General features: G+C 41.1%; 1 protein-coding gene across 1 annotated transcript; it reads left to right on the top strand.

Moving 5' to 3' along the window:
- LOC148659411 (cysteine repeat modular protein 2) lies at positions 1–27597 on the top strand. The gene is made up of 16 exons (XM_088641606.1): positions 1–319; positions 5110–5313; positions 6069–6137; positions 6617–6659; positions 9903–10048; positions 12815–13009; positions 14364–14450; positions 14804–15002; positions 15602–15825; positions 16564–16806; positions 17792–18037; positions 18762–18957; positions 19614–19819; positions 22749–22849; positions 25490–25661; positions 26025–27597. Exons 1-16 carry the CDS (start codon positions 136–138, stop codon positions 26420–26422), a joined length of 2913 nt encoding a protein of 970 aa, XP_088497732.1. The 5' UTR covers positions 1–135; the 3' UTR covers positions 26423–27597.

Below are 27597 nucleotides of genomic sequence, written 5' to 3'. Positions count from 1 at the left end.
ACTGGTCGAACTAGTTCTTGCGTTGATTCTTTAGTGCTGCAGCCGAGGGACCTGTCCGTGATGTTCACCTGCACCAGCCTGACTCTGCTGGCTCTTTCTTGATGATTCGATCTTTTGTCTAAGCAGGGGGGGAACATGGGGGTTAATATTTTGCAAGCTTTTCTTTTCGTGATTTTGTTTGGATTTGCAACAAATAAGCCCTCCTCGCTCTCTTGTCCCAGCGGTCAATTCGCTTTGAAACACCAATGTGTCGGCTGCCATCCTACCTGCACGGAATGCTTTGGCCACGAGCTCTTTGAGTGCACTGTGTGTGGAGTGGGTAAGAGGAACTTTCTGAATTGCTCATCCGTGCTTAACTAACTTCAGTGGTTATTACAGCAATACAAATAAAACATGTTGTTTTTTTTTAATTAGAAGAGAAAAACATTCGATTTACTCACGCTCTTCAAATAATTCGGACATTTCTGTAGTCGCCTGCGATATCATTAAAATGATTCACCACAACTCTAGGAGCCCATGATGTGATGCATTTTACAGTGTGGTTTTGTATGAGTATCAATGTAGGGGTCCCCTGTCCTGCTCCTGGAGAGACAGTGTGTCTCTTTAGAACTGTAGGACCGGAAGACCCGGGGAAAACGTTAAAGTGGTCCTATTAAGCTAATAGCAATTTGATTAATGTTGTAAAGTTCCCAGCTGCACTGGAAACCTGTAATCGTACTTTCATCACTTGCTTTGAGCATCATTAATATTAAGATTGTTATGTTTTGTAATTAGGCAAAAAAACAACTCTTGACAGCAAAGTTTTTATTTATTGGGATAAATCACAACCACGTTTGGGAAAAGAAAACGGTTTATACACGGCTTGCATCAGAGAACACTTTCCACCAGAATGATGAAACACTATTAGTATGTCCAAGGTCTGATCCTTGGGAAATCTTGTGTGTCCTGTTTTTTTCTTCCAAACGAGCTCTTGATAAAATAAGCTTATTTAGTGTTTAACAGAATTGTTTGCTTTTAAAAGCTCTGTATCTTCTTTTGAATAGTAAGGGAACGTGAGAAAGAAAGGTTTACCCTGTGATAGATGCTGGGTCTGAGAATTCCTCTCATTTATTTTTAGTTTGTTTGAAGATGGAATTTAAACAGTGGGTCTGTACAACACAGAGAATGCTTCCATTATGAATGCTTGACACAGTGTCATTTCCACCTGTGTCCGTACATCTTTTCCTGATTGATTCATTGAGTGGTTTTGAAAGCTATAGAAAAGCAACCCTTTCAGACCAAGTTGAAAGAGTTCTGTGACAACATTAATTGGAAATAATCCTAATAAAGGAAATAAATTGTGTAACTGAGACCTGAGTGCAGAAAAAGAAGATCAAACAATTGGACCAATTAAGCATCTAGTAAGCTTAATTAATTCACCTGTATCAAAAACAAAAACAAAAACAAAAAACACAAGACCAAGATACTAGGAGCCTTTCTACATACAGTACTTAACGTTACACAATAGAGTATTTAAATCCTGCATAAATCTGTTAACAATCAAACTGAAAAGTATGGTATCAACCTGTTATTTAGGTCTCTATGTGGCATTTTCACACAAAACTCTCTCCCTGTTCAAAGGCGTGATTTAATCGACATGAAAGAGATGCACAGTAAACTCAGAATCCAAGCTTGCACACACAGCTGCTGGAGTCAGACAGCATAGTGTCCACACCTTCATTTACCATTCTGAGAAAGAGAAGTGCTTTTTGAAATGAAGGATCTGCTTAAATGATGCTGACAAATGGTTATAAAAATTAAGGTATGATATATGCAATATAATCAGTGGGGGTATGCTCATCTTTATGGATGATTACATCAGTGATGTAAGAAGACATACAGGTAGTAAATGCTGATTATATTTAGAATACAGACTTTTGCACTCGTCATAAGTGGTACAAAAACATTAATTCCCTCCATTTTTTTCTGATGTCTGATAGACCTGAGAGTGACTGTGGCATAGGTTTCAAAACAAATTTCAAGGGATCAGGTTTAGAAAAGCCCTCATAGAGCAGTGGTGTGGAGGTGGGACCAGAAGTGCCCATTTCTTTGCCTTCTACTTAGAAATCCATTCAAGACCATGCTGTACTCTGGTAATCTGATAATAGCCGCAGAAAGAACCCATTGTGAAACCTGTATGTGCATGTATCTGATCACTCTGTTTCTGCTCGTTAATGCACCACCGTGCTGCCACATGCAAAATGAGTCTGTGTTCTGAGCTTGAGCGACAAAAATCTCATCAGCTTTGGATACAATTCGTGTCTTGCCAAAAAAAAAGTCAATTCTTTGGCTGAAGGATTAAATGCATGCTGTATGATGTTAACACACCCAAATCGGACATCCAGTTTGATGTCAGAGACTGTGCATCTGTCTCTTTTGACTTTAATCTGTCAGTAGTACAGGTCACAATAGCGTTCATTTTTGAACCCAGAATCAGAAACCCAGCACGCTTTAGCTGGGATTTACCCAGGAGATTTGAGAAATCTGATCCAAATGTTGTAGGGGCACAAACAAAAGATTTTTTTCCCCCTGAAATATTAGTTTTCAAACACACCTTTTTTCCTAGTTTATCATCCCTTGATCCCAATATAGAAACTGCATTGGAATACAATAAAAGCACCCTGCTTTGTTTTGTTCTCTGCTGAAGAGGAGGCTGTCACATGGTAATGCCTTTTACTGAATTTGAGATTCCTGTTTCATGGCAGCTTTCTGGTTTTTTTTTCTCCTAAGCAGCAACTCTAAACAGCTAACACGTTTAGCAGAATTTAGTCTGCAGAAGAAAAAAAAAATCCAGGACGAAATAGAGACTTCATGGATATGGAGACTAAATTGAATTTCAAAGAGCAATAAATAATGTCTTGAAAGAATGACAATTACAGAGCTGTAGCTTAGCAAAAAAGGAGAGTCAAAATAATGATTAAATGAATTCTTATTCACACTCCTTAACAGGGTAGCACAACTCTCCCTCAATCCTCCCTCCCCAAAGAACAGGAAGCACCCCCAGAAACACCTTTGGAAAGGAGAGGACCCCAAGTGGGTCTGAGTCATAGAGCTTAGATTTCAGTTTCTCCTTGCAGATTCTGACCATCTGACATAGGTTTATAGCAAGTGATCAATAAAAACAAACCATATAATGGATGAGTAGGAAAATGCTTTGCATGCTTAACCATAAGAGAGCAATTTTCTTGTTAATAAGAATTGCTTGAGTTCTATAGTGGGCAGGATTTACAGAAACTCTGTGGCATGGCCTTCTGCTTTCTTTAGAAACCTGATACACATGTAGAATAAAACATTTTTTTTACACTGAACCACGTGTGCATAAGGGCAACTCCATAGTTTATGGATTAATTTTAAAGTTTCAGTATTTTTTATAAGGTGGGCGGGGGGGGAGGGGGTTGGATAGTGATCAGAAAAAACCTCGTGGATGTTTTTTCTACATAAAGTAATCCATCCTGATTCCTAGAATGTGGAGATTTTGTTCAAACAGGACAGAACTGCATAGGAAATATATATATTTTTAAATGTATAGAAGATATCTCTTCAATCAGTTTCATTTTGGAATGAGTTCTCTTCGCTGGAGTGAGAACATTCCTTTGTTGGTCCTGTGCTGCTGTAGAAATGTGCAAATAACCCCCTGCCCTGGCCACTTGGTCTGTGTGGCCTAGTGAAGTGTCAGGCATCAGCAGCCTGGGGGGAGGAGGCAGTTTCTAAAAATCCTCGCTCGGTCAGTAGGCATCTTTACTCAGCTGTTTACTCAATGTGACAACAAAATAACACACGGGCTTATAGTTCGAGCTGCAAGTATTTTCTCCTGCAGCCAGCGGGGGTAATACATTCATCAGTGTGGGAAAAGTGTGGTACACCCCTAAAGCTCAGATTGGCTTTTGTTTGCCCTTGTATACATCTTTCTAAATCTCAGCTCACTCTGTCAGGGCACCGATGGGCTGCCAGCAGGCTGTTGCAGTATTTGGAATAATGTACCAAGGACGCAAAGATTAAATTAAAGTAATGATGAACTTTTTCAGGAGTTCTTTTAAGCTTTCAGGTGCATATGTGATCATATGTGGTACAGCTCAGTCATTCATGTTTATATGGTACAATGCAGTTTGAAATGAATTGTTCACATACATACTAAATATTTTTAAACAGTGCATGGTGTTCATTTCTCTGTGTTCAGATGTCTTTTTTTGGGTGCTGGCTTTCTCTTTAGTTTTGGTCAACATTTTTTAAAAGCCTACACTCTGCATGAGGTCAGTAACCTGATTCTGTGAGGCCACAGCTGAATAGAAGCATTCCAGTGGATATCTACCTGACTGCTCCCATACAGACCAAGAAAATTGATGTTTTTTTGTCCAAACATAGCAGTTTATTCAAGATGTTGAAATTATTATAGATAAAATAATTTTCTCCTCATTTTCCATAAACACTACTGCCCTGGGTATGTTAATAATAATATATTTCTTCTACATTTTATAATTAAAGCCTCATTTGTTCTTACAGGAATAGATACATATTGTTTCACATAAAAGTATCAAGAGTCATTAACAGATCAATGCGTATCAATTCCTTTTTTTTAAATGAATTAAAATCCATATTTAGAGTTTATGAAGGAAAATGCAGAGGGAATCTGTTTGCTGCGTAATGCAGTTGAAGATCAGTGGATTTGATCTGTGATTCTGGATGCTTTATGAATGAGTACCTACTGGATTTATAATCTGTAGTCTGTAATGATTAGTTGCTTGAATTGCTTAAAGACATTTAATTGCCAGCAACTACTGCTGCACGCTGTACTGTTGTGCATTTGATAAATAAACTTTGATTTGATTTGAACTTGTTAATGTGAACAATTCCTATTCAATAATCTTGGGGGGGCTGAGTAGCGCACTCAGATGGTGGTGAAACATGCCTGGCCCAGATTTCTACATTGCTCAGGAAGAATCTTTAATTGGAGTTCCCTGAAGGACTGGCATTGGAATGAAAAGATTTACCGGCAGGCTTCCTTGCGGTTAATGGAGTCGGCGGCACAGGGGAAGGGGTGGTTTCCATTAACAGCACTTGTGGTTTTAATAGATGAAGATGGACTAGAGCGATTTCTGCACCGCGGGCGCTGCCGGCTGCACTGCCCCCGGGGGTACTACCCAGACCGCGACCTGTACACCTGCGAGTCCTGCATGCCCAGCTGCGAGATCTGCACAGACGCCACCATCTGCTCCAAGTGCAAGGAGAATTACAGGCTCCGGGACGGAATCTGTCAAACGGCTGACTGCGAAGAAGGTAATGTCACGTGTGGCACATCCGAAGTCTGGCTAAATCAAGAGCAACATCGATTGAAGTGAAAGGCAAGGGTGCAAATGGGAATTCGGTATGTGCAAAATGTATCCATATTAGACAGGATCAAGTCATCACTGGGCTATTAAGTCTGTTTTAATGTTTTGTTAATCTCTTATAACTGAATGGATCTTGTTTCACTTGAACCTTCTTTAATATTCCTCTGGGTTTTTTTCTTTCAAGATGAAATGTAACCTTTTACAGATGCCTTGACACGTTAGATCCTAGGTTCAGATGAAAGGCAGACTTCAGTCAGGCACCTTATACAGTGTTCCCTGAGGGAAAACTGCCGGTTGTAAAATTATCTTGCCAGTCAGCAAGGAAAAGAATAATGCAGACAGTCTGTTAGACAACACTTTTAAATTGTATCCACTGTTTTAGATTTTTAACAATATTTGATTCCATAAAAAAAGTTCTGATTTGTCATGTTTAAAGGTTGTGATACCAAAGAATGCAGGTGAAGACTCTACTAGCTGTAGTACTACAGTTTTGCATTTATGTAAAATTTTTGATCATGGTACAACTCAGGCTGAATCATAAACTGTAAACCTCAGGGGCTGAAAAGCAGCAACTATTTTTGTGCCTCCACATTCCACAGATGCAACACTGAGAAGTATCATACTAATACTGGAGTCTAAAAGGCAGTTGAAACTGCTGTGTAAAATGTGGATTGGATGCTCAGGGGTCTGTTCTTCTTGCAGGCCAGGTTCAAGATCCTGAAACCGGAGAATGCCTGGACTGTGAGACTGGATGTAAAGCATGCTCAACAGGTTAATTATAGGTGTTAATCCCTATGCCTGTTGTATATGTGAAGATGGGAGCATTACAGTAGGGTTAAACTCATTCAAAACGATTTGCTACAGTTAAAAAAATGCTAAGAGGAGAACATTGTATCATTTTAAGATAAAAAAAAAATATTTGTACCTCTTTTGCTGTTCCCCTGTCTTAATAAAAATAAATCCAATTTAGCATTTCAAACTGTTTTTTAAATCTTACGCAACGCATAGGAATAAAATTAAGAATCAAGAGTTCTTCAAGTAGTAAAATGTGAATGGCCTTAACTGACACAATTTAAGATATTTAATTGAATAATTTCCATTAAGATTTTGTAAAAAAAAGTTACATTGTTGCCCATGAAGTTCAGTAATGTTGAAACTATTCTCATTTGTTTTATGTTTTATTTTGATACTGAAAATACCTTTATCTTATGAACATACTTGGCGTTGAGCATTCTTTGTTTTCCATGCAGATGACCCAGAGCTTTGCAGCAGCTGTACTGCAGGATATTTTCTGTGAGTACATCCCTCTCGTTTGCATGTTTCCCCATGTCTGTGCTGTAGCAAACTGATATTGCTCTTTCCCAGAAAGAGGAGTTCTGACAGGTTCTTGTGATTTTCATTCTTTGCTATGAGGGAATCAGGTGGTTGGAAGAAAACTGGGAAACCACCTAAAATGATTAAATGAATCTGGTGATATCCAGTCCAGAACCTCGGTCCATCCATTGTCCAACCACTTCAGCCAATCCAGGGTTAGTGGGTAGCCTAACCTGGTGAGGAAGTGTGCCCCCTGGACAGGACACCAGTCCATTGCAGGGCACACAGTGACACAGACACACTAGGGCCAGTTTTCCCAAAAGCCAAATAAAAAACCTGTTTCTCTTTGGACTGCGGAAGGAAAACCAGAGCACCCAGTGAAACCCCATGCAAACACAGGGAGAACATGTAACGTCCATGCAGATAGCACCACAGGTCGAGAATTGAGCCCAGCTTCAGCAGCGCTAACCCCCATAGCTCAGTGGTTCACAAGACTTCTTTAGGTGTGGGATAGTATTAGACATGCAGTCATTTCACTATATTCCACTACTTGGAAATTGTTCCTGATGCTATAATTGAGTTTAATTAAATTAGTGTTGTCTGTTCCATGCGTTGGTCTCTCCATCATGGGATTGCAAAGGAAAGAAACCTCTCAACAGACCTTCTCCTTCATGGTGAGCAAGCCGGATTTACATTTTCAAAAGTGGGATTTGGTAGATGCTTTATTTGGGTTGTGACACAGTTGTCAAGTACTAACAGTCCACCTCAGTGTGGTTGCAAAGCCTTGAAAAGGCTTAAGGAATTTGGCAGTAGATTCTGGTATGCAGAGCATCCACTGTTCTGTGATACATACAGTAAGTGTTCATTTAGAATTAAAATCCCACCGACGTTGCTGCAGTCCATTAATAAGGCACGGATTTTGTTTTAATTCGTTGCTTTTTATAATGAGTGGGAAAAACTAAACAGCCGAACTGAAAGAACAGATTTGTGAAACCAGTTGAATCCATCATAGATATTGTCTAATGTACCTTACGGGTGATGGAGGTAAGCTGGGGGGATTCCTGACAGGAGGCTCCATCAAGGGAGTGTGGCCCTTTAAGGACAGCTGATAGGGCAGCAACTGGGAATGTGTGCTTGGAGATTGTCATGCTCTTTAGTGTGGTTCAGTCCCTTCACAGTGAACCTACATTACCTCAGTTTAGGACAGACAGGCCATTGTTCTTTTCTCCCCTGTGCCTCAGACTCCCCTCATTCTGCTTGATCAGGTTACCTACAGGTGAGTGATGTTTTTTGATACCATAGGCTTAGTAAAGGAGAAGTCTTATAAGGAGATGCTTTGCATTGGATACAAAGCCTAACAGTGTTCCTCTTTATAAAGGTTGAAATAAACTTTTTAAGTCACATCCATCAATACATGTTTGTATCCTGTCATTCTGAGATCAAAAGGTGGCTAAGTGCAGTGGCCAAACACATTAAGTTAAAGCTCTGATATAAAAAAAGGATACAGTTGTATAATTGTGTTTTAATTTATTCAGCACCCATTAAGCATGTGATTTTAGCATTCTGTAGTGATGATACTATTTGTTATCAGAGTTTACCCAACAAACGTGCACGGATCTTGAAAGCCCTTTTGGAACAGTTTTGGCAGTTGCCCTGATGTCTGTGGAGCCTAGCTGGAGAATCCCAGGAGCAATCCTATAGCAGCAGAAACAGAACAGTGCAAACCTGGCTGCAGCTTGAGCATGAGCTGTTTGTGTTGTACCCTTTCACATTCAGTGTGTGCTGAGAAAGACCAGAGTTAAAACAGTTGTGTCTCTTCAGGAGTATTCCTGGTATTCTGTTACCAGAATCATTTTGTTTTTGAAATGTAAAAAATAGGCTTGATTTTTTCAAAGAAAATTACAAACAGCTCTGTTGCGGGCAGAATGACGGCCTTTGCTGCACCTTGTACGAGGGGCTAGTTTGATCGCGGGGGGGGGGTTGTTCCTCTAAGGCTGACACTGTAAGGAAGGAAAGATGCCTACAGTAGGCTTTGCGAACAGAGCCTGGCCTACAGCCGTCAGCAGAGTTCTGGCTTTGAGGGGGATGTGCAGCTGTGGTGAACAGCCTCCGTGCTTTTCAGCCGAGCAACTCGGCAGAGGGATTCACAGCGTCGTGGCACAGGGCGGGGAATATCTGGTAATGTTTGTGAATTATTCCAGTATTTAAAGGCCATCAGTGCTGCGCTCTAGAATGTTGTCATGCCTAGTCTGTCTAATCAATTTTTCACCTGAGCCTTTAGCAAATTGTTATATGCTCATCACTTATTAATTAAATCCTGAAGCCTGTACAGAGTACCCTGTTATCAATGCCAGAAGACTAACATTGCAATTCAGGATTACATATTTAGAAAAGTCTTACGTTCTTACGTTACCTACAAGGGGGTACTGTAACTGTAACTATATAACTATATAACATCCTGTAACTGACATGTATCTGTGGATTTAAAACTACAGTCCAATTATTAGCAGAATAATAAGTACATTGGGTAAAATTTATGTGTTTATTAAAGGAATCTACAGTGTTTTTACATAAGCCCTCCTACTCTTAGGACATCTGAACAATGCAGCAGGTGTGCTTTTGAGTGACTTTCGGCTATTGTCTCCAGCCTACAGATTTCTTCAGTGCTGCAGGCTGTACTTTACATGATGGGTGTGTCTTAGGCTCTCTGATTACCCGTTTCCCCCATGTCCTATTGTAAGGACTGTACAGCTGGCCAGCCTAGGCCCATTCTTTGTCCTTGCATCAATTGACCCATAAAATACGATTCTCTTCATTAGTTCTTTGATCTGAGAACAAACACATCCATTAAGCTGAACCCTGTTTAAGATTCAATCACAACCAAACATTTGACTCCTGTATGACTGTACACACATTTTACATTTATAAAGAACTGGTTTATCCTTCCCTTTCTGTTTTTCCTCAAGCCAAAGCAAACAGATCAGAATAACACTACTCTGATGCTTGCAACATACAGAGGACATATCCATGTAATTCCACTGAATGACTTCAGTTCATTTTCTCTATAGTTCAACATAAGCTGACAATATGTGTAGTACATCTGTTCAAGAAGATCCAGCGTTGGCTAACACTATACCATATTTTGTTATTTAGATATCATGGCTTATTCAGAATTTGGACTTGATTACAAATCGCTTTCAAGCCATGCCTGTCCTTCTCCAGGTATAGACACCAGTGTCGTCGCCGCTGTCCTCAGAAGACCTACGAGGATACTGGGAGAAGTATGTGCTTCAGCTGCCCTGTCCCCTGCACTGACTGCATGAGTGAGACCCTCTGTCTGTCCTGCCAGGCTGGTCATTTCCTATCTGGTGAGATCATTACCTTGTAGCCATCTGTACTAGCTCATGGTGCAATGAAGCCAAATTTGAAAACTTCTGTGTCGTACCCGCTGTCGGCTTATGTGACTCTCATCACATGCACAACAGACACAGCATTTCTAGGTTTTCATCATCGGAAAGGATGTAAATGCCTCAGACAAAGTTTTAAGACCAAATGGGCGTATTCCAGAGCCGAAAGGCCTGGATTAGCGTGAAAGAATTAAAGATCTTTATCTTGGTATTCTTTGAAGAGTGCAAATTAAGCCGAGTCCTGTAAAATTTCATAAGTATGAAACAAGAGCAGTAATCAGTTGAAAAAATGTATCAAGCTAAGTCAGAGAAACTGCTCCACTGAGATCTTTCAATAATCTGTTAGTATGGTGCAATAGATTTGTCTGGACCACGATAATTAGGCCTCTCTGCCCAAAGCCACTTACATTGTCAAGGTGGGAAGCTGTATACTGTACCTGCTGCTGCTTAGCTACTTATAACAGGAGTGGGGTCTGAACGACAGGTTCAGTACCTCACTTGGGGTAGGTAACATATAATAAACCAGCAGCTGAGCTGGGGCCTGAAATAGGGATGTCCAGTCCCTTTTTGTCCCTTGTTTTGCTCTGAATAATATAAAAAGTCTCTAAGTGATTTACACAGCAGTACATCTGTTTAACACTCGGTATTGCCTGGCGAGAAAGCCTCACCGTAGCACCACAAGATGCCTATGTGTCTCCTGTAAGACGGCAAGAACGTCACCATCAGCCATAATATCCTGCAAGGGTCCTTCACTGGAGTTCTTCATTGATTATGTTTTACAGGGGTGTTGAAATGGAAAGCTTCTCTTAGAGTGTTAGATGGAGCTCTAACAGATCTTTAAATGAACATTTTACCTGACTGGAACAGAAATACCCACTTATTCCATTTTGCAATACCTTTTCATTTGGATAGCAAATCAGTGTTTTAGAAGCATCATGAAACTATAGGTTATGCAAAGAGGAAAAATGCAAATAATGGCTGTGGTGTTTGTAGGACTCTTAAGAGCCTGTTTGCATGTACCTATAACATGATTTTATGTATTTAAAAAAGGAAATGAAGTTATCTTATTGGGAATCTACTATAAAGATGTTTAAATTGCGTTCTGCATGTTTTCTTTTTCACAAGGAAACATTTTGTGACCAGTCGTTTCTCAAAAGTTGGAGTATATGTTTTACTGCACTCAAAACCAACAAGGGCTACACTTTCCACTGGCAATATCTGGATTTAATTTCCCATAGGATATTTGATCATTTATAGGTTTTTTTCTACATTGGACACTACTTCCCCCACACAAGAAAATAATGGTTAGAGATAAGAGGATGTTACACTCTTGAGCTGCCATAATACATATATCCATAAAGAAGAATCTCTAAACCATTAATAATCCCTTTGTTTCATGTATGGTTGCCAATCTTCAACTAGAATCACAAGCTAATTAAGAAGAAAACTTTGATTATCTAGGAAGGAACTGTCAAGCATTTTTTGTGTACACTTAATCATAACAAGAGTAAACATTTGAAAAGGAAAAAACAGTCAGCAAATTTAAAAATCTACATCTTACATGCATTTTTTGTTAACAGATAGAGGTATCTGTTAATTTCTGAGAGGGCAGTGATTTTTCCAGTTTACTGGTTTGAGAAACCTCCTCCTCTCTTTCCCTCTCAGACAAGCTCTTAAAAGCAAGTCCTTGTTTGAGATCCAGTTCCAAATGATTTGGGTCACAATTTCATGGCTGAGTTGCTGTAAGGAATGCGAAAAGAAACTGCCTTGCTTACACCAACTGCAAGGACATCACAGAAACAATCTAATACACACAGGCTGCCTTTCAGACCTCCACGTAATTTGCTTGAAGCAAATGTTTCATCCCTGTTTCTTACATTGAGAGTTTTGATTTTTTTTTGAGTTGCAAGATGTACATTGAAAAACTGACCAGAACCACACATTTCCTTTTTATTCATATTGAGGACCTGTTTACGTTTTCTCCGTTAAGGCCTCGATTTGCGGTAGTGGCACAGAAGAATGATTCTAATGTGTGGTGTGAGTTCAGGCATTGAAAACAAAAATAAAAAATAAAAATGATCAAAATCAATGTCAAAAGGTATCCCAGCTTCTGCAAAAAAATGAACCACATAGCTAACCAATTAAGCAAGACCTACTTCCTTATCTAAATTCTGTCATTAAATATTCATTAAATATCTCAGGCATGGTCAGGGTAGTGATATTGTATAATTGTCATAGAAAATAACTTTGCTATTTGGTTACATAAAGCCAAAAAAGTGTATGAGAATAACCAAGTACATGATAGGACAGAAAAATTATATTTTTCAAAGTAACCTGGTATAAATCTGTCTGAGCAGGATGATGGTAGCACCAACACAGAACTGAATATTGTGAAGTTTTGTAACAGCTGGCGGCTATCGTCATCCGCATCTACTTCTTGTATGGCAAGAACCTTTCATATACAAGCTAGCTGTTCAGCAGTCGGAGGTCAGGAGTATCCAGCACAGCTGTGTGAGGTGACTCATCTCATAGGTTTCATGATTTATTTCTGAGAGAGTTATTGAAAACACATCTAAGTGGTGTGCCTGAATCGCATGTGTTTTGATTTTAAGCCTGTTGTGATCTGCCTGGGGGGGGTAGGTAAAAAGGGTATCAGGAGTGTTGTGTCTGTGTATGCCACTATAGGAAATTTGTCATGCCCTGCAATACTGTATGTCTTGCCCACAGGGGGAGACTGTGTAAAGCAATGCCCTGATGGCACCTACGGGGACACAAACAGCTGGCTCTGTGAGGCCTGTCACAACTCCTGCCAGTCCTGCCACGGCCCTCTGGCGAGGGACTGTGCTATGTGCTCTGACGGGAATCTTCCTCTGTACGGCCAGTGTCCTACTGTCAGCTGCCTGGAGGGACAGTATTTTGATGGTAAGCAGGCCAGCACTGACACAGTTTTATGCTTCATTTATTTTTCTTATTTTTAATAGACGAGGGGTGTTGTGGAATCTACAGAGAAGTGCAGCCAGGTTCACTTTTGCTGGCATTGTGCAATAAAGCCAAGGGCACATTTTAGTCCAAGAGCCCTTAAACACCAATGCCATTCTGTGAGCATGACATCAATAAGTTAATAAATACAAATTTACTAACACTTATCTAGGACCTACCAGTAAAAGAACAACTTCCATTGTTTTCCCTTTCATAATAGGAAACTGCACCTAGCATGAAGCAAACAAAGTATTTTTTAAGTAGACTTCCATAGATTCAGGATTTATTTACGTGGCTGTAGGCTTCCATGTGAAATAGAGGACTTCAGTGCAATGTGCCACCGGCTGCGTGGTTCCACAGGTCCTGTGGGTTCTCAGAAATAAAGACTAGGAAAGGAGGGGGCTGGAACCATACTCACTCTCCCTGTTGTTGTGGGGAATGGCAACCACTAGGAACACTGCCCTAGAACAAAACGGCTAGTTTTTCCTGAGGCAAGCAGGGTGAGAATATCAGTCCTGTTACACCTGATTATATTTACAAACTATAAACAGACCAGAAGCCCCTGGGTGCTACAATAATAAAACTTCAAGACACAAGTTTAAAAAGAAAATCCCCAGCAGTGATAATAAAATTGACTTTTAATGAAGATGTTTTATGCTTTGGCCACTTATTTCACTGCTTTCATGTTCTTCTGGAAAACACTTCAAGCAGACCTGTTTATCTAACCGCTGCCTGCACCAGAACATTTCCTGAAATACTGCTGCCCCACTTTTCGATTTAATACATTCCTGCAGCCCACATGGCCAAAACTAATCTTGGATTTGTGAATTCTAGATTTATTTTAATGAAATGCTCAGTTCTGCAGATGTAATGGTTTTCACTGTTTGGTTTACTTATATTTCATGGTTAGTCTCTATTCAGACAGTTCAATCATCATAAAATAAGTGCGAATATATCTGAATACTGTTTTCTTGCGTTCCTTACAGCGAAGGCTTTTCACAAAGAAATTTCCCTCAGTTCAATACTGCCCTCTGCTGGGTAAACAGGAACTATATTCCCTTTTTTCTTTTTCAAAACCAATGGCTTCAGTGAAAGAATGCGCGACTTACTGTACATGTAGATTTACCTATGTTTTTAATTAATCATTGTTCATTGACATAGAAACTGCATAGAAATAGAGACAAAAAAATTGATAACAGTGTGTACTCGAGAGGACAACTGACTGACCTGTATGTTGATAACATTTGTGATTCTTGCAAACGAGAGTGTCTAATGATCGCTTTGTATTACGGCCCAGTGACTGACAACAAGTGCTATACCTGTGATGTGTCCTGCAAGACGTGCTTTGGGCCTCAGTCTCTGGACTGCTCTTCATGTTTTACAGGTCTGTGGTTATGTTTCCTAAACTACTGAATCGGTAATGCCATTTGTAGTCCATGCGCACATGAGGTTTGTATCAGTACCGCCATCCATTCATGACCACACACCTGCTCATTCTTGGTGGTGGCCACAGTGGGCCAAAGCCTCACCAGAAGGTATAGGGAGCGAGGTGAGACATCTTCCTGCACAGGACACCGGTCTCGTCACAGGGCGCACACACGCAAGGCTTTAGTCCCAGAGAACGCATGAGAAATGATCTCTGGTTACCTTCACTGTCGAAAATAACAGACCCTGCTTGCAGCACCCCATCTTCACCCATTTCTTCCTCCGCGTCCTGCACGTGCTCTGTGTTTGCAGGTTGGCTCCTGGACCAGGAGGGCTCCTGTGTGGAACACTGCCCCTCGGGCTACTTCGCCCATCCCGAGACCCAGCTGTGTGAAGAGTGCTCCCCCACCTGTGAGAGGTGTGAGGAGACCAGGGACAAGTGTGTCAGCTGCAAGAAGGGCAAATACAGGCTACTCCTTCACGAAGGGACGTGCTGGTCAAATTGCCCAGAGTAAGTTCATTTTTTTGGAAGAGTAGGGGGCACTCACCATGTGATCTGTGTGGGTCCTAACGCACCAGTATAGTGACAAAGACACTAGACTGTAAAAAAAGGGTGCTGTCTGTCAGATGATACATAAAACTCTCTATGCACCTGTGATTGTATCCCCAGTTCTGTGTTCTGACTCACCGTGGTCATTAAAAATCACATGGCATTCTCAAAGAGTAGGAGTGTTAACCCCAGTGACCCAGCTAAATTACCCCTTGTCCTTTACCAATCATGGCCTCCTAATAATCCCCGTCTCTGAACTGGCTTCATCACTCTGTTCTCCTCTCCACTGAGAGCTGATGTGTGATGAGTGTACTGGTGCACTATGGCTGCTGTCGCATCATCCAGGGGGGGCTGCACACTGGTGGTGGTGGAGGGGATCCCCATTACCTGTAAACGCTTTGAGCAAATGTCCAGAAAAGTGCTATATAAGTGTAAATAATCTTTTGTAAGCAGAACTCTTATTCTGCGTATTCATTTATATAAAATATATGAATGAATGTAATTCATCATGTGGTGTGTTTGGGCACAATGCAGTAGCTTTCTCCATCGTCTCGTTTCAGAGGTTACTTTGAAAGTACGGAGGGCACATGTGAAGCCTGTGATGCCCTTTGCCTCACCTGTGATGAAAATAAATACCAGTGCTTGTCATGTGGAGAAGGGCTGTACCTGGAAAATGGGCAATGCAGAGCCAACTGCTCCCTCAAGAGCTACCCTGCTGGAGACAGGAGCTGCCGGCGCTGCCCGGCCCACTGTGATGTGTGCACTGACTCCTCCACCTGCATCAGTAAGCCCTGGCTTTGCAGACATTCTCCTTGCTGGCGCCGGGCTTTTAAGAGATCCCCCTTGTGCTTTTCTTCAACCAGGTTCTTGGTATTCTTTGTGGGACTCCACAACCTCATTACAGCTCGCTGCTCCTACAGGAAAGCATATTTTTCTTAGGTTAACGGCCTCAAAATCTGCAGAACGGAATTGTGGCAGAATCCCTATATTTTCTAGTTAGTAATTGTCTTTTTTGGGTTCTGTTACTCCTGGAAACAGCATTCAGGCATCAGCACTCCTCCTAGTACTAACGATCTAACAGTACAGCCTGTCCCTCAGCTTGCAGTCTGAGCTCCCATTTGTATTCATGGATCACTGCGACAGAAACTCTGTGTTCTGGTTTGACTTTGAAGAATTTCATATGGTGTCTTCTTTTTTTTTTTTGTCCTTTAAGGCCATTTCTCTTTTATGTTTTAATATTTTCCCAGAGGTTTTTTGAAAGGCCTGCTTATTTAAAATGTTATTAATTAATCTTGCATTAGTTTGTGAGCCTTTGACCCGTGAAGTGTATCAGTGAGCAGTGACAGTAACGATCTGACTGTGTTAATCTGGGGGTAAGCAGGCCTGGCAGCGGTGGCCAGTAAATGAATTCTATGAGGCTATGGCCTCAGGAAGATTGCACATTCGAGCCTCACTGTAGGGCTGCAGCTCATTCTGCCAAGTGAGAATTCTTTCTGAAACTTCTTCAAACGCTCCTCTGTAGAATGCAGTTTCTTGTACCTGCTCCTCGATGGTGTCTGCAAGGCTAACTGTCCTGAGGGATACTTTGAGGACCTCGACCAGGGGAAGTGCACTCCCTGCCACCCCACCTGTGCTTCCTGCTCAGGGCCTCTGCCTGACGACTGCGAGAGCTGCTCTCCTGACTCCCCCAAACTGTATGAAGGCCAGTGCTCTGAGGAATGTCCTCCAGGAACATATTACAAGATGTCAGCCTACGAATGCCAAGGTAAGGGTAGCGAAGGACTCGCAGTTAATTGGTGGACAAAATGTACTTTTTATTTAAAAGAGCTGCTAATAATGTTTGTTAAGACCCACCCAATGTTATATTAGCCAATTGTGTTTTTCATTCCCTGGATCGCAGACATAAGCCCCATAGTCACACACAGGGGAGAATGAGGAGGTGTAGGCCCACCTTCGAGACAGTTGTCATTTAACACACCACAGGCACCACAGCCGCTTTCGGAGGGTCAGAGCCAATTGGAGGAGAAGCATGTCTCTCAACAACAGCACTGCATGGCTGCAAGCACCTTGGAAGCCACAGGGGGCGCTGTGTCACAGCCAGGAGAGTCCTGGTCAAGTAATCCCACAGTACCTTTGGTAGTTCTCAGCCAATTATACAGCAAGACTTGGGGAACCCTGGTCACAGTCAGTTAGTGACATGACCCAGGCTTGAACCCGTGATCTCAGAGCTCCACCTGCTCTCGGATGAAAGCCTTTCTCAGTAAACCCACTTGCAAAGCAGAGAAAAATGTACTATAATGGTCCTCCAGGTGGGGCTGCACATTGGTGGTGGTGGAGGGGATCCCCATTACCTGTAAAGCGCTTTGAGTGGAGTGTCCAGAAAAGCGCTATATAAGTGTAAGCAATTATTATTATTATTAATTAAAGAGAATTAATATAGCCCCACAATGACAGAAGTAAGAAGTCCAGCCCTGCAGAGTTCAGTTTTATAAGTAGGAAATAGAGGTACATCTGTCTCCACTTTAGCTGTTCAGACTAGCTGTGTAACAATGACATTTGTTTTCCCCCTGATTCTGTGCATTGGTTGTGAGTTAAAAAGGCACTAGATCATCTGTATGTTTTCTTTCTTTGAACTGGTTTCCAATGCAATCTTAAAGATGACAACCTTTAACCTCTTGCAGATAATATCAAAGGCAGTTTTGCTTTATTACAGAAATAAATGTACAATTGCTGTGCCCTACATCTTTCAGAGTGTGACCAGACCTGTGTGAGCTGTACTGGCCCTGAGCCCACAGATTGCACCAAGTGTAAAAAAGGCCTGACACTGGATCCAAAAACCAGAATGTGTGGCATCACCAGTGACTCCAACTGCCCGCCCAAAACATTTCTTGATGAAAACCAGGTCTCCTGCATGGCTTGTCACCACCAGTGTGAATCCTGTGTAGGGCCTGCTGCAAGCGACTGCCAGACCTGTGCTGTGCCCAATTACTTGTACAGTAAGAACACCTTCTCAGATCCTGTCTGTGTCCTTGTAGCTGGCTGTCCAATTTGTTTAGCAGATAGGACACATTTTCAACATAGTTCAATGCTATATCCAAGGAAATACTAGATAGAAAATAGATAGATAAAAAGGTTAATTTGTGCTATTTTTTCCCTAATTGGCCCATCCCTCACTTGACAATGTTTGCTTGTGTATAGTACTGAAATGCTATGTTTGGGGAACCATGAAGTTGTTATTTATTCTAATCTAAAGGTCTCTCAATATCAAGGTACAAGTAATGGATTATTCCATGCTGAAAAAAGAAGAAAAGGTACACAATGTTTTGGCTGTGGAGCGTTCTTTAGGTGTGAACCTTCTTCAAGCCTTTTATTTGTTCCTTTAAAGTATACTTATGCTGAACTACTCTGAATTTTATTGTGCTGTTTATCAAGGAAATCCTGGTCTTGTGTGATAATACTGGTTTGTCCCACCTGACAACACACCATGAAAAAACAATCCAAAAACTTAAATGAGGCGGGAGTTTTCTTAACTACTTCCTTTTACCATTTGTTTTCTTAATGCTTTTTGTTTCATTGCAGAGAGAGATCATTGCTCCATTCCAATACCATAAAAAAAGAAGTAATACTTTAGTGCAAAATTGGTACTAAAGTACACTATAGGAATTTGAACACCATATGCAGAAAACAGGCATTTCTAACGTGTGGCTCTGTTTGCTGTAGATGGCACTTGTCTGAAAGACTGTCCTGAGGGCTTCTTCAAGTCCAACGAGGAGGCAGATGGCATAGAACTAGGCTTCTGTGCCATCTGTGACCGTGTGTGTACCACCTGCATCGGGGCCTCCCCTAAGGACTGTATCACTTGTTCATCAGGTTATTTCAAATTCCTGCACCTCTGTATCTCCCATTGTCCCACAGGGTAAGAAAAATGAGGTTAAGGCTTTTTCATGCTCCCAAAGGCTGCGTAAGAAATCTTGAAGAACTGAATCTAACCAGTAATTTTAGTGCAATGCCATAAATAACTACTTATTAAAAAGATAGGTTGTGTGAACTTGTAGTCATCTTCCAACAATTGAGAATAAGTGTGACTCATTGGTCCACTTTAACTTGAGTGTAGGTCAATAGCTCAGATACCTACAGCTTAACAAGGTAAAAGGTGTGATGAAAAGGTTCTTGCACGTCATTAATTCTTACTGTAAACTTTAAATTCATTTACTGTTTCCTGTACTGTTTTTGTAAAGTCAATAGTGCAACTAGCAGGTGGTCCACACCTAAGTATACATCAATAGTCACAGTATCCACCCTTTCCTGCTTTTTTTTACACCCCACCCAAGCACAACATGTGCTGGAAATTCCAGGCCAGTGAAGACAGAACCAAGCCAGCACACAAATCTGTAACAACAGAATTAAACACATAAAACCTGCAGAGAAAAGCCTACCAGCCACAATCTTGATTGTAGCTTACATCCTTGATGCATTTACAAATATGGAAACAGACGTAGAAAAATCGTACATTGCAATGTGTGATGAGGTTATCTGCACACTTCTGCAGTCATTTCTCCCTGTTGATTGCAGATACTACCGTGGGAAGACTCAGTGTGAGAAATGTGACAGCTCGTGCAGAGTGTGTGCAGGCCCTGGGGCCCAGGCCTGCCTGGCCTGCCCCCCTCACCTGCTGGAGCTGGACGGCACTAAGCTGTGTGTAGAGCACTGTCCTCAGCGATTCTACCAGCAGAACTACCAGTGCAAACGGTGCCACACCAGCTGTAAAACCTGTAAAGGTAATAATGTTGTCTGTTACTAACGCCCTAGGCCATTTGAGCAAGACTGATGAGAAAATTGCAGAGATCTGCACTAGGAACATGGCTCTTCCTAATTTTTATGAAGGATGTAGATTGCGGTCTGGTTGGTCTAGTCAGGTTTGCATACAGTACTAAAACAAGCACTATAGCAGCAGCAAATGAAATTCAAGAAGAGGCAGATGAATTTAAAGAGAAGAAAAACACCTCACAGTGTAAATATGCTAGAAGGCGTATTCCATGCAGGTAATACTAATACTAATAATAATAATAATAATAATAATTGCTTACACTTACAGTGCCTTGCGAAAGTATTCGGCCCCCTTGAACTTTTCAACCTTTTGCCACATTTCAGGCTTCAAACATAAAGATATACATTTTTTATTTTATGTGAAGAATCACCAACAAGTGGGACACAATTGTGAAGTGGAACGAAATCTATTGGATTTTTGAAACTTTTTTAACTAATAAAAAAATGAAAAGTGGGGCGTGCAAAATTATTCGGCCCCCTTGCGTTAATACTTTGTAGAGCCACCTTTTGCTGCGATTACAGCTGCAAGTCGCTTGGGGTATGCCTCTATCAGTTTTGCACATCGAGAGACTGAAATTCTTGCCCATTCTTCCTTGCAAAACAGCTCGAGCTCAGTGAGGTTGGATGGAGAGCGTTTGTGAACAGCAGTTTTCAGCTCTTTCCACAGATTCTCGATTGGATTCAGGTCTGGACTTTGACTTGGCCATTCAAACACCTGGATACGTTTATTTGTGAACCATTCCTTTGTAGATTTTGCTGTATGTTTGGGATCATTGTCTTGTTGGAAGATAAATCTCCGTCCCAGTTTCAGGTCTTTTGCAGACTCCAACAGGTTTTCATCCAGAATGGTCCTGTATTTGGCTGCATCCATCTTCCCCTCAATTTTAACCATCTTCCCTGTCCCTGCTGAAGAAAAGCAGGCCCAAACCATGATGCTGCCACCACCATGTTTGACAGTGGGGATGGTGTGTTGAGGGTGATGAGCTGTGTTGCTTTTACGCCAAACATATCGTTTTGCATTGTGGCCAAAAAGTTCGATTTTGGTTTCATCTGACCAGAGCACCTTCTTCCACATGTTTGGGGTGTCTCCCAGGTGGCTTGTGGCAAACTTTAGACGAGACTTTTTATGGATATCTTTGAGAAATGGCTTTCTTCTTGCCACTCTTCCATAAAGGCCAGATTTGTGCAGTGTAAGACTGATTGTTGTCCTATGGACAGACTCTCCCACCTCAGCTGTAGTTCTCTGCAGTTCATCCAGAGTGATCATGGGCCTCTTGGCTGCATCTCTGATCAGTCTTCTCCTTGTCTGAGCTGAAAGTTTAGAGGGACGGCCAGGTCTTGGTAGATTTGCAGTGGTCTGATACTCCTTCCATTTCAAGATGATCGCTTGCACAGTGCTCCTTGGGATGTTTGAAGCTTGGGAAATCTTTTTGTATCCAAATCCGGCTTTAAAGTTCTCCACAACAGTATTACGGACCTGCCTGGTGTGTTCCTTGGTCTTCATGATGCTCTCTGCGCTTTCAACAGAACCTTGAGACTATCACAGAGCAGGTGCATTTATACAGAGACTTGATTACACACAGGTGGATTCTATTTATCACCATCAGTCATTTAGGACAACATTGGATCATTCAGAGATCCTCGCTGAACTTCTGGAGTGAGTTTGCTGCACTGAAAGTAAAGGGGCCGAATAATTTTGCACGCCCCACTTTTCATTTTTTTATTAGTTAAAAAAGTTTCAAAAATCCAATAGATTTCGTTCCACTTCACAATTGTGTCCCACTTGTTGGTGATTCTTCACATAAAATAAAAAATGTATATCTTTATGTTTGAAGCCTGAAATGTGGCAAAAGGTTGAAAAGTTCAAGGGGGCCGAATACTTTCGCAAGGCACTGTATATAGCGCTTTTCTGGACACTCCACTCAAAGCGCTTTACAGGTAATGGGGATCCCCTCCACCAACACCAGTGTGCAGCCCCACCTGGATGATGCGACGGCAGCCATAGTGCGCCAGAATGCTCACCACACATCAGCTATCAGTGGGGAAGAGAGCAGAGTAATGTAGCCAATTCATAGAGGGGGATTATTAGGAGGCCATGATTGGTAAGGGCCAATTGGAAATTTGGCCAGGACACCGGGGTCCTGGTGTAATAAATACACAATGGTAAATGCTGAGCCTGAAGAGCTGATCCTGAAGTTATTTTCATTATTTACATCATCTACATTGCTTCACACAAACTGAAATGTTCAGATCTATAGAATTTAAATCATGGAATGTTTGTTAAATTGTGCACTAGCAAGTCCTCTTTTAATATATTGCATACAATTGTAGTGACCATGTTAAAAAAATCAATTTGCCTCTGGATTCTGTCCACATAATGTCCTACACTGAGAGGCTGATTGTTTTTTACAATTTAAGAGTATGACTTGTTTCAAGATCCTCAAAGGCATTGACAAAGTCAACTCGGCAGATGTCTTCAGAATACACAGTGAAACCCAACCAGAGGACACAGGCAGAAACTGTGTGGAAGTCCATTCCAGACTGGGAGCAAGAGGCACTCCTTAGGGAAAATGTTATGGAGGTATAGCACAAGCTGCCTGGCCATGTTGTTGAAGCTTATACCCTGGCCCTGGCTACTTTCAAGACATGACTAAATGAAATCTGTGGTTAATTAATTAAATACTACTTTTTTTCCCTGGGTTTTCACTTATCTATGTTAAAAAACAACCACTTAAAACATTTGCTCTGACCATTCTTTTTTCAAATGCTCTATTATAATTAATACTAAAGTACCCAATGCTGATTTGGGGGTAATCAGGCTAGGACTATTGCTAATCAGAGTCTGGGAAACAACTCCTGAGAGTTGCGTTAATGTTGCAGACTCAACGCCTCAGGGGTGTCTCACCTGTGACTGGGGGAGCACTCTGCAGAATGGGATCTGTTACCCTCGCTGCGAGGAGAAACGTTACTTCTCTGAGGATGTAAGTAGCAGCAGTCAAACACTATGGTTGGTACAGCACTAGGAGAAATATGTACAATGGCACCAGAATTCACTGTTTGTACCTTCTCTACGTAGCTGAGTAAACAACGGTATAAAGAACTACTGTATTATGAACCTCAGTGTTGCTCTCAGCCTTTTATAACTTCTAGTACCCTACTTTCTCTAACGTGTATATACAGCATATATCCTAATACAGAGTTTTGGTTCCTGTTTTGATAATGACACATTCTGTAAGCATCAAATCAAATCAAAGTTTATTTATCAAATGCACAACAATATGGCATGCAGCAGTAGTTGCTGGCAATGAAATGTCTTTTCTGCGAGCTCACAAAAATCACAAGAATCACAAAAATCACAAAATTCACAAAAACAAAAAAAATCACAAAATTGAGGTTACGTTTTCTTAAATTAATACAACTCAATATGAGTAGAGCTTTTATGTGTCTATGTGCTATGTGTCCATGGTGTATGCAATATATACAAGTAGTGCAGTTATGCTGAATACAGTGAAAACTGTGTGTCCATGTAGCCATTACAGGTGATTTGCTAAAGGAGCTGCAGGTTGGCTATTTAGCAGTCTTATTGCCTGGAGGTAGAAGCTGTCCTGTAGTCTGTTGGACTTGTGTGTGTATCCTGTTAAAGGTTGTGTAGTTACCTCAGACCAAGTCTCTGCCACCCTACCAAGGGAAATGTAGCTTTTTATTAGTAATTTAAATAAATCTATAACTGCTTATCTAGATATTTTGACCTACTCAAATTATTTAGCTGTACAGGAGGAAAGGCAATCATATTTTCTTCATTTGCCAGCAGTTTGTTAGACTGTAGATGGTATGAATGTTAAAAAATACCTAGACAAGAAAATAGCATATTAAATTAGAATTTAAGAACATAGAACATGCCTAAATATAGAAATAATATTGTAGCGCCTCCCCTCCCTCCCAAAGCTGGACTGCCAAGACTATTTTCCTGACCTCTCCCCCCACTTCTCCACCTGTTAAAAGTGGGAAGGTGGGCATTTTGAGTCGTTTTGCCCTATGAGACTGCTAACAAATGCTTATGCTTCACTCTCTCTTCTTCTGTTCTACTAGAACACACGTTAATGATCCTTCTCTACTCCACCAATACTCTCTGAAGGAAAAAAGGCAGTACTAACTGTTCAGATAATTAGTCTTAAGTTTTGACCATGAGCTTTGCACCTCATTCGAAAAACAAAAAGCTTCATTCAAACCAGGAAACACTGTTCCCTTTCTCCAGGAGACAAGAGAGATCATGTTTTTGTTCCATGAAGTGACGCGTCGCTGGCTGCAAAGAAAAAAATGCGCAGACATGATTCTTTGAGAGTAAAAGGAGCTCCTTCAAAGAAGTCAAGTGGAGAATAGCCCAGATCATGTACTACACCTAACTTACATTCGCAAATCAAACACTCAACAAACAAAAAAGAAAAGAGTTCTGTAGCATTCCCTTAGTACCTGGCCTGAATCCCATTCACACAAAGCCAATAGTTGAATACAGTAAACCCACTACACTTAACTCTATAGTGGAACTTAGCCAAACAATTATGATTTTGGCTGATGTTTCATCTCTGGGAAACTTTGCTATCCATCCATTTTCTAATCACTTTGTCCGATTCAGGGTTGTGGGGAGCCGGAGTCTATCCCAGGAAGCAAAGAGTGCAAGGCAGGATACACCTTGGAAGGGATGCCAGTCTATCGCCGGGCAGACATAGAGACACACACACTCATACAAGGGCCTACTAGTACAGTATGTCTTTGGACTGTAGGAGGAAAGCCATGCAAACACAGGAAGATCATACAGACTCGACGCAGAGCTCAGTGTTGAAGGGCAGCAATGCCAGCCTCTGCACCACTGTGCCACCAATTACCCCATTTAACCATAGTGCACCACATGACCACGAAACAAAAAGACTTTGTTCAGAAATGGTAAACGATTAAACAATGTTTCAATGTTTGTCTTGTAAAATTAAACTGAAGAGACTGCATTGTACGTAATCAAATAACGTTATATTGGTCAAACATTACTACAGCCCATCCTAAGAAAACATCTGTCATGACTGCAGCATTGATTACCTTCCAGTCACCTGCATTATGCAGTATAACCATATATAAACAGAACAATGACTTCCTGTTGATTTATGTTGCAAAATTCCAACCGTATCATCAAGTATTTTATTTTACCTTACCTGCAGGCCTAACACACCACCTTCTTCATGCCTTCTGCTTGTCAAATTAAATATAAAAAATATGTATGTCCCTGACTCCTTCGGGGCCTCACTCAAAGATTTCACTGCCATTGGAATGGGGTTTGTTTTTGAGTCAAGGTGTTCTTCTACCATACTGTGATTCACTGTTAACCCAAAGCAATAGTAATCATTACATTTCAAAAGGCTGATAGTTTGGACCATACTAGTTCCACTAAAACTGCCTCCCTATGATCAGTAAGCTAAGTACATATGACCATTATAAAGTACTGCAAAGCAAAACTGTGGCCTTTTTTCCATGCAGTTCTTTGCCCCTAGTGTACTCCAGTCGCTCTCAAATGAGTACGGTACTCTATGCCTTTAACTGCAGAAGAATGGATGTTTATCTCATCTCTCTCCTAGGAGCTCTGCAAGTTATGTGACAGCTCCTGCAGACATTGTGCAGGTCCTGGCCCTGATCAGTGTCTGACATGCAAGCCTAACTTTGCTCTACACCCGCTGGAAAACCGGTGTTCCAGGTGCTGTGAGTCTAAACACAACAACACAGGCTGCTGCCACTGCACTATCAATTCAGGTACCAAGGCCTTCGATGTCAACAGCAAGGAGTGGCATAGAACAATGAGTGATCTATTCATAAGAAAATCTAGTGAAAATAAGGTGAACTGAAGCTGGATACATATGATACTTGACACATTTTCTCTATAATGCAGCGTTATAGTCCTTGAGTCCCATGCCATTATTTATGTACTGTATATGTAAACATTTAAAGCTACTTCAGGAGAAACCTGTGTGGGTCATTTAAGTCACAATGGCACAAAAAACATTCTCATTAAAGGTTGTGGTTGTGCTAGCAAAAAAACTACTGCTAACGTCTCCAAAATCTCGCACTTTGTCTGAACACGCGCAACGCCACAATCTGTTCTGCTCTCTTTGCCAGCACTGTGTGTAGAAGCTGCTCACCCGGTGTCGGGGGAGAGGCAGGTGTTGGGGAGCACAGAGCCCACGGTGCTCAGCCACGTCTCCGCTGCGCTGCCCGCCGCGGCGATGCTGGCGCTGGTCGCGGTCCTGGCGCTGTTCGCGCTGTTCCAGGCCAGGGCGAGGAAGAGGCTGTGCTGGAAACGGAGCTACGAGAGGCTGAGTGGCAGTGCCAGTGTCAGGCCATCGCCCTACACCATGACCCACGGTGTCCCGGAGCCCGAGGACAGCGGAGATGAGACTGACGTGGTTTACAGCAGTAGGGACGGCACAGTGTACCGCCGATACAACTTGATCAAGGCCCAGGAGGGACAGGGAGAGGAATGTGAGGATGAGGACACTTGTTTAAACAAACCGTAGGATGTGGTGTCTACAACAAGGGGCATCAACAACCTGAAAACAGTTTTCAACTGAATGAAAGCTGAAAATGGAATGCTATTCCATTTTTTCTACTAAGAAGAAATGATAAAAACGTGTTCTTCTTGTTTTGTATGTTTTCATGAAACTACAGAAAGAATGCATATACAAAGAGTGGAAGAATGTCTCCTTTCAGAAACACTTTCTGTCTCTTTGAAGAGGTCTGACTCCTGTTTTAAAGCTTCAGGTGACAAATTCGGAACAGGCTTTAGATTCTATATAACTCCATTCTAAAAACATCATCAAAAGCCTCTGACATACACCTCGAAATTATTAATGGTATTTTTAAAACCAATGCTAGAATTTTTTGTTCTATTTGTGACCAGAATGAAGTAGCTGTACTGTAAATTGTACTTAACTTAAGCGGAAAAATTTATATTAATTTGACAAAAAGACATTGCAATGGTTAATTTAGTTTACTGTCATTTTGCCTCACATTAATAAAACTAGACCTACTGTAGCTGACAATCTAGAACCTAGTTCAAAGTTTAAGAAAATGACTTCTTTTGAATAGTGTACCTGAAAAAAAATGTAGATTGGTATATGGTGAATGAATTACTTAGGTTATGATTTAAGATGGCCCTAACCCCACTTAAAACAGAAAGCAGGTGTTAACTCTCACCAATCCCTTTGGCTTAATCACAGTGAAACAGAGGATGATCTTGATACAACAGACACAAAATCTTCAACCAGTTTAAAATTATTAGGAAGATTAGGAATTGACAACACATTACAACAGAATGCTACATTTGTGTTAACAGATTGCCTAAAGTTTGTGTAGCTGTGATCACTGAGGAGATGAATTTGCAGAACTACAACAAAACAGAAAATAAATGACAAAAGTGAAAATAATTATAGGTGCTTATAAACCTATTAAATAATTATGATTATCAGGTGATATGCTATATTGTGTCACTGTAAGTTTTACTAATCAGTGCTATGTAATTTTTTTCATGTGCTTGTCTTTATTATAACTCCACATTGGTTGCAGCAATGGCTCAAAACTGAGTCACACATACAAATGCAAATGTAAACCCTGAATGATTATGTAGTCTTTAAGATTCAACTACATTTTTGCTGATAAAAGGAGGGGTTAATAAAAAAAAACATCTTGTGAA

Source organism: Lepisosteus platostomus, chromosome 7, assembly GCF_059453375.1.
Source record: "Lepisosteus platostomus isolate fLepPlt1 chromosome 7, fLepPlt1.hap1, whole genome shotgun sequence".
NCBI lineage: Eukaryota > Metazoa > Chordata > Actinopteri > Semionotiformes > Lepisosteidae > Lepisosteus > Lepisosteus platostomus.
This window is presented reverse-complemented; position numbering and strand designations above follow the sequence as displayed.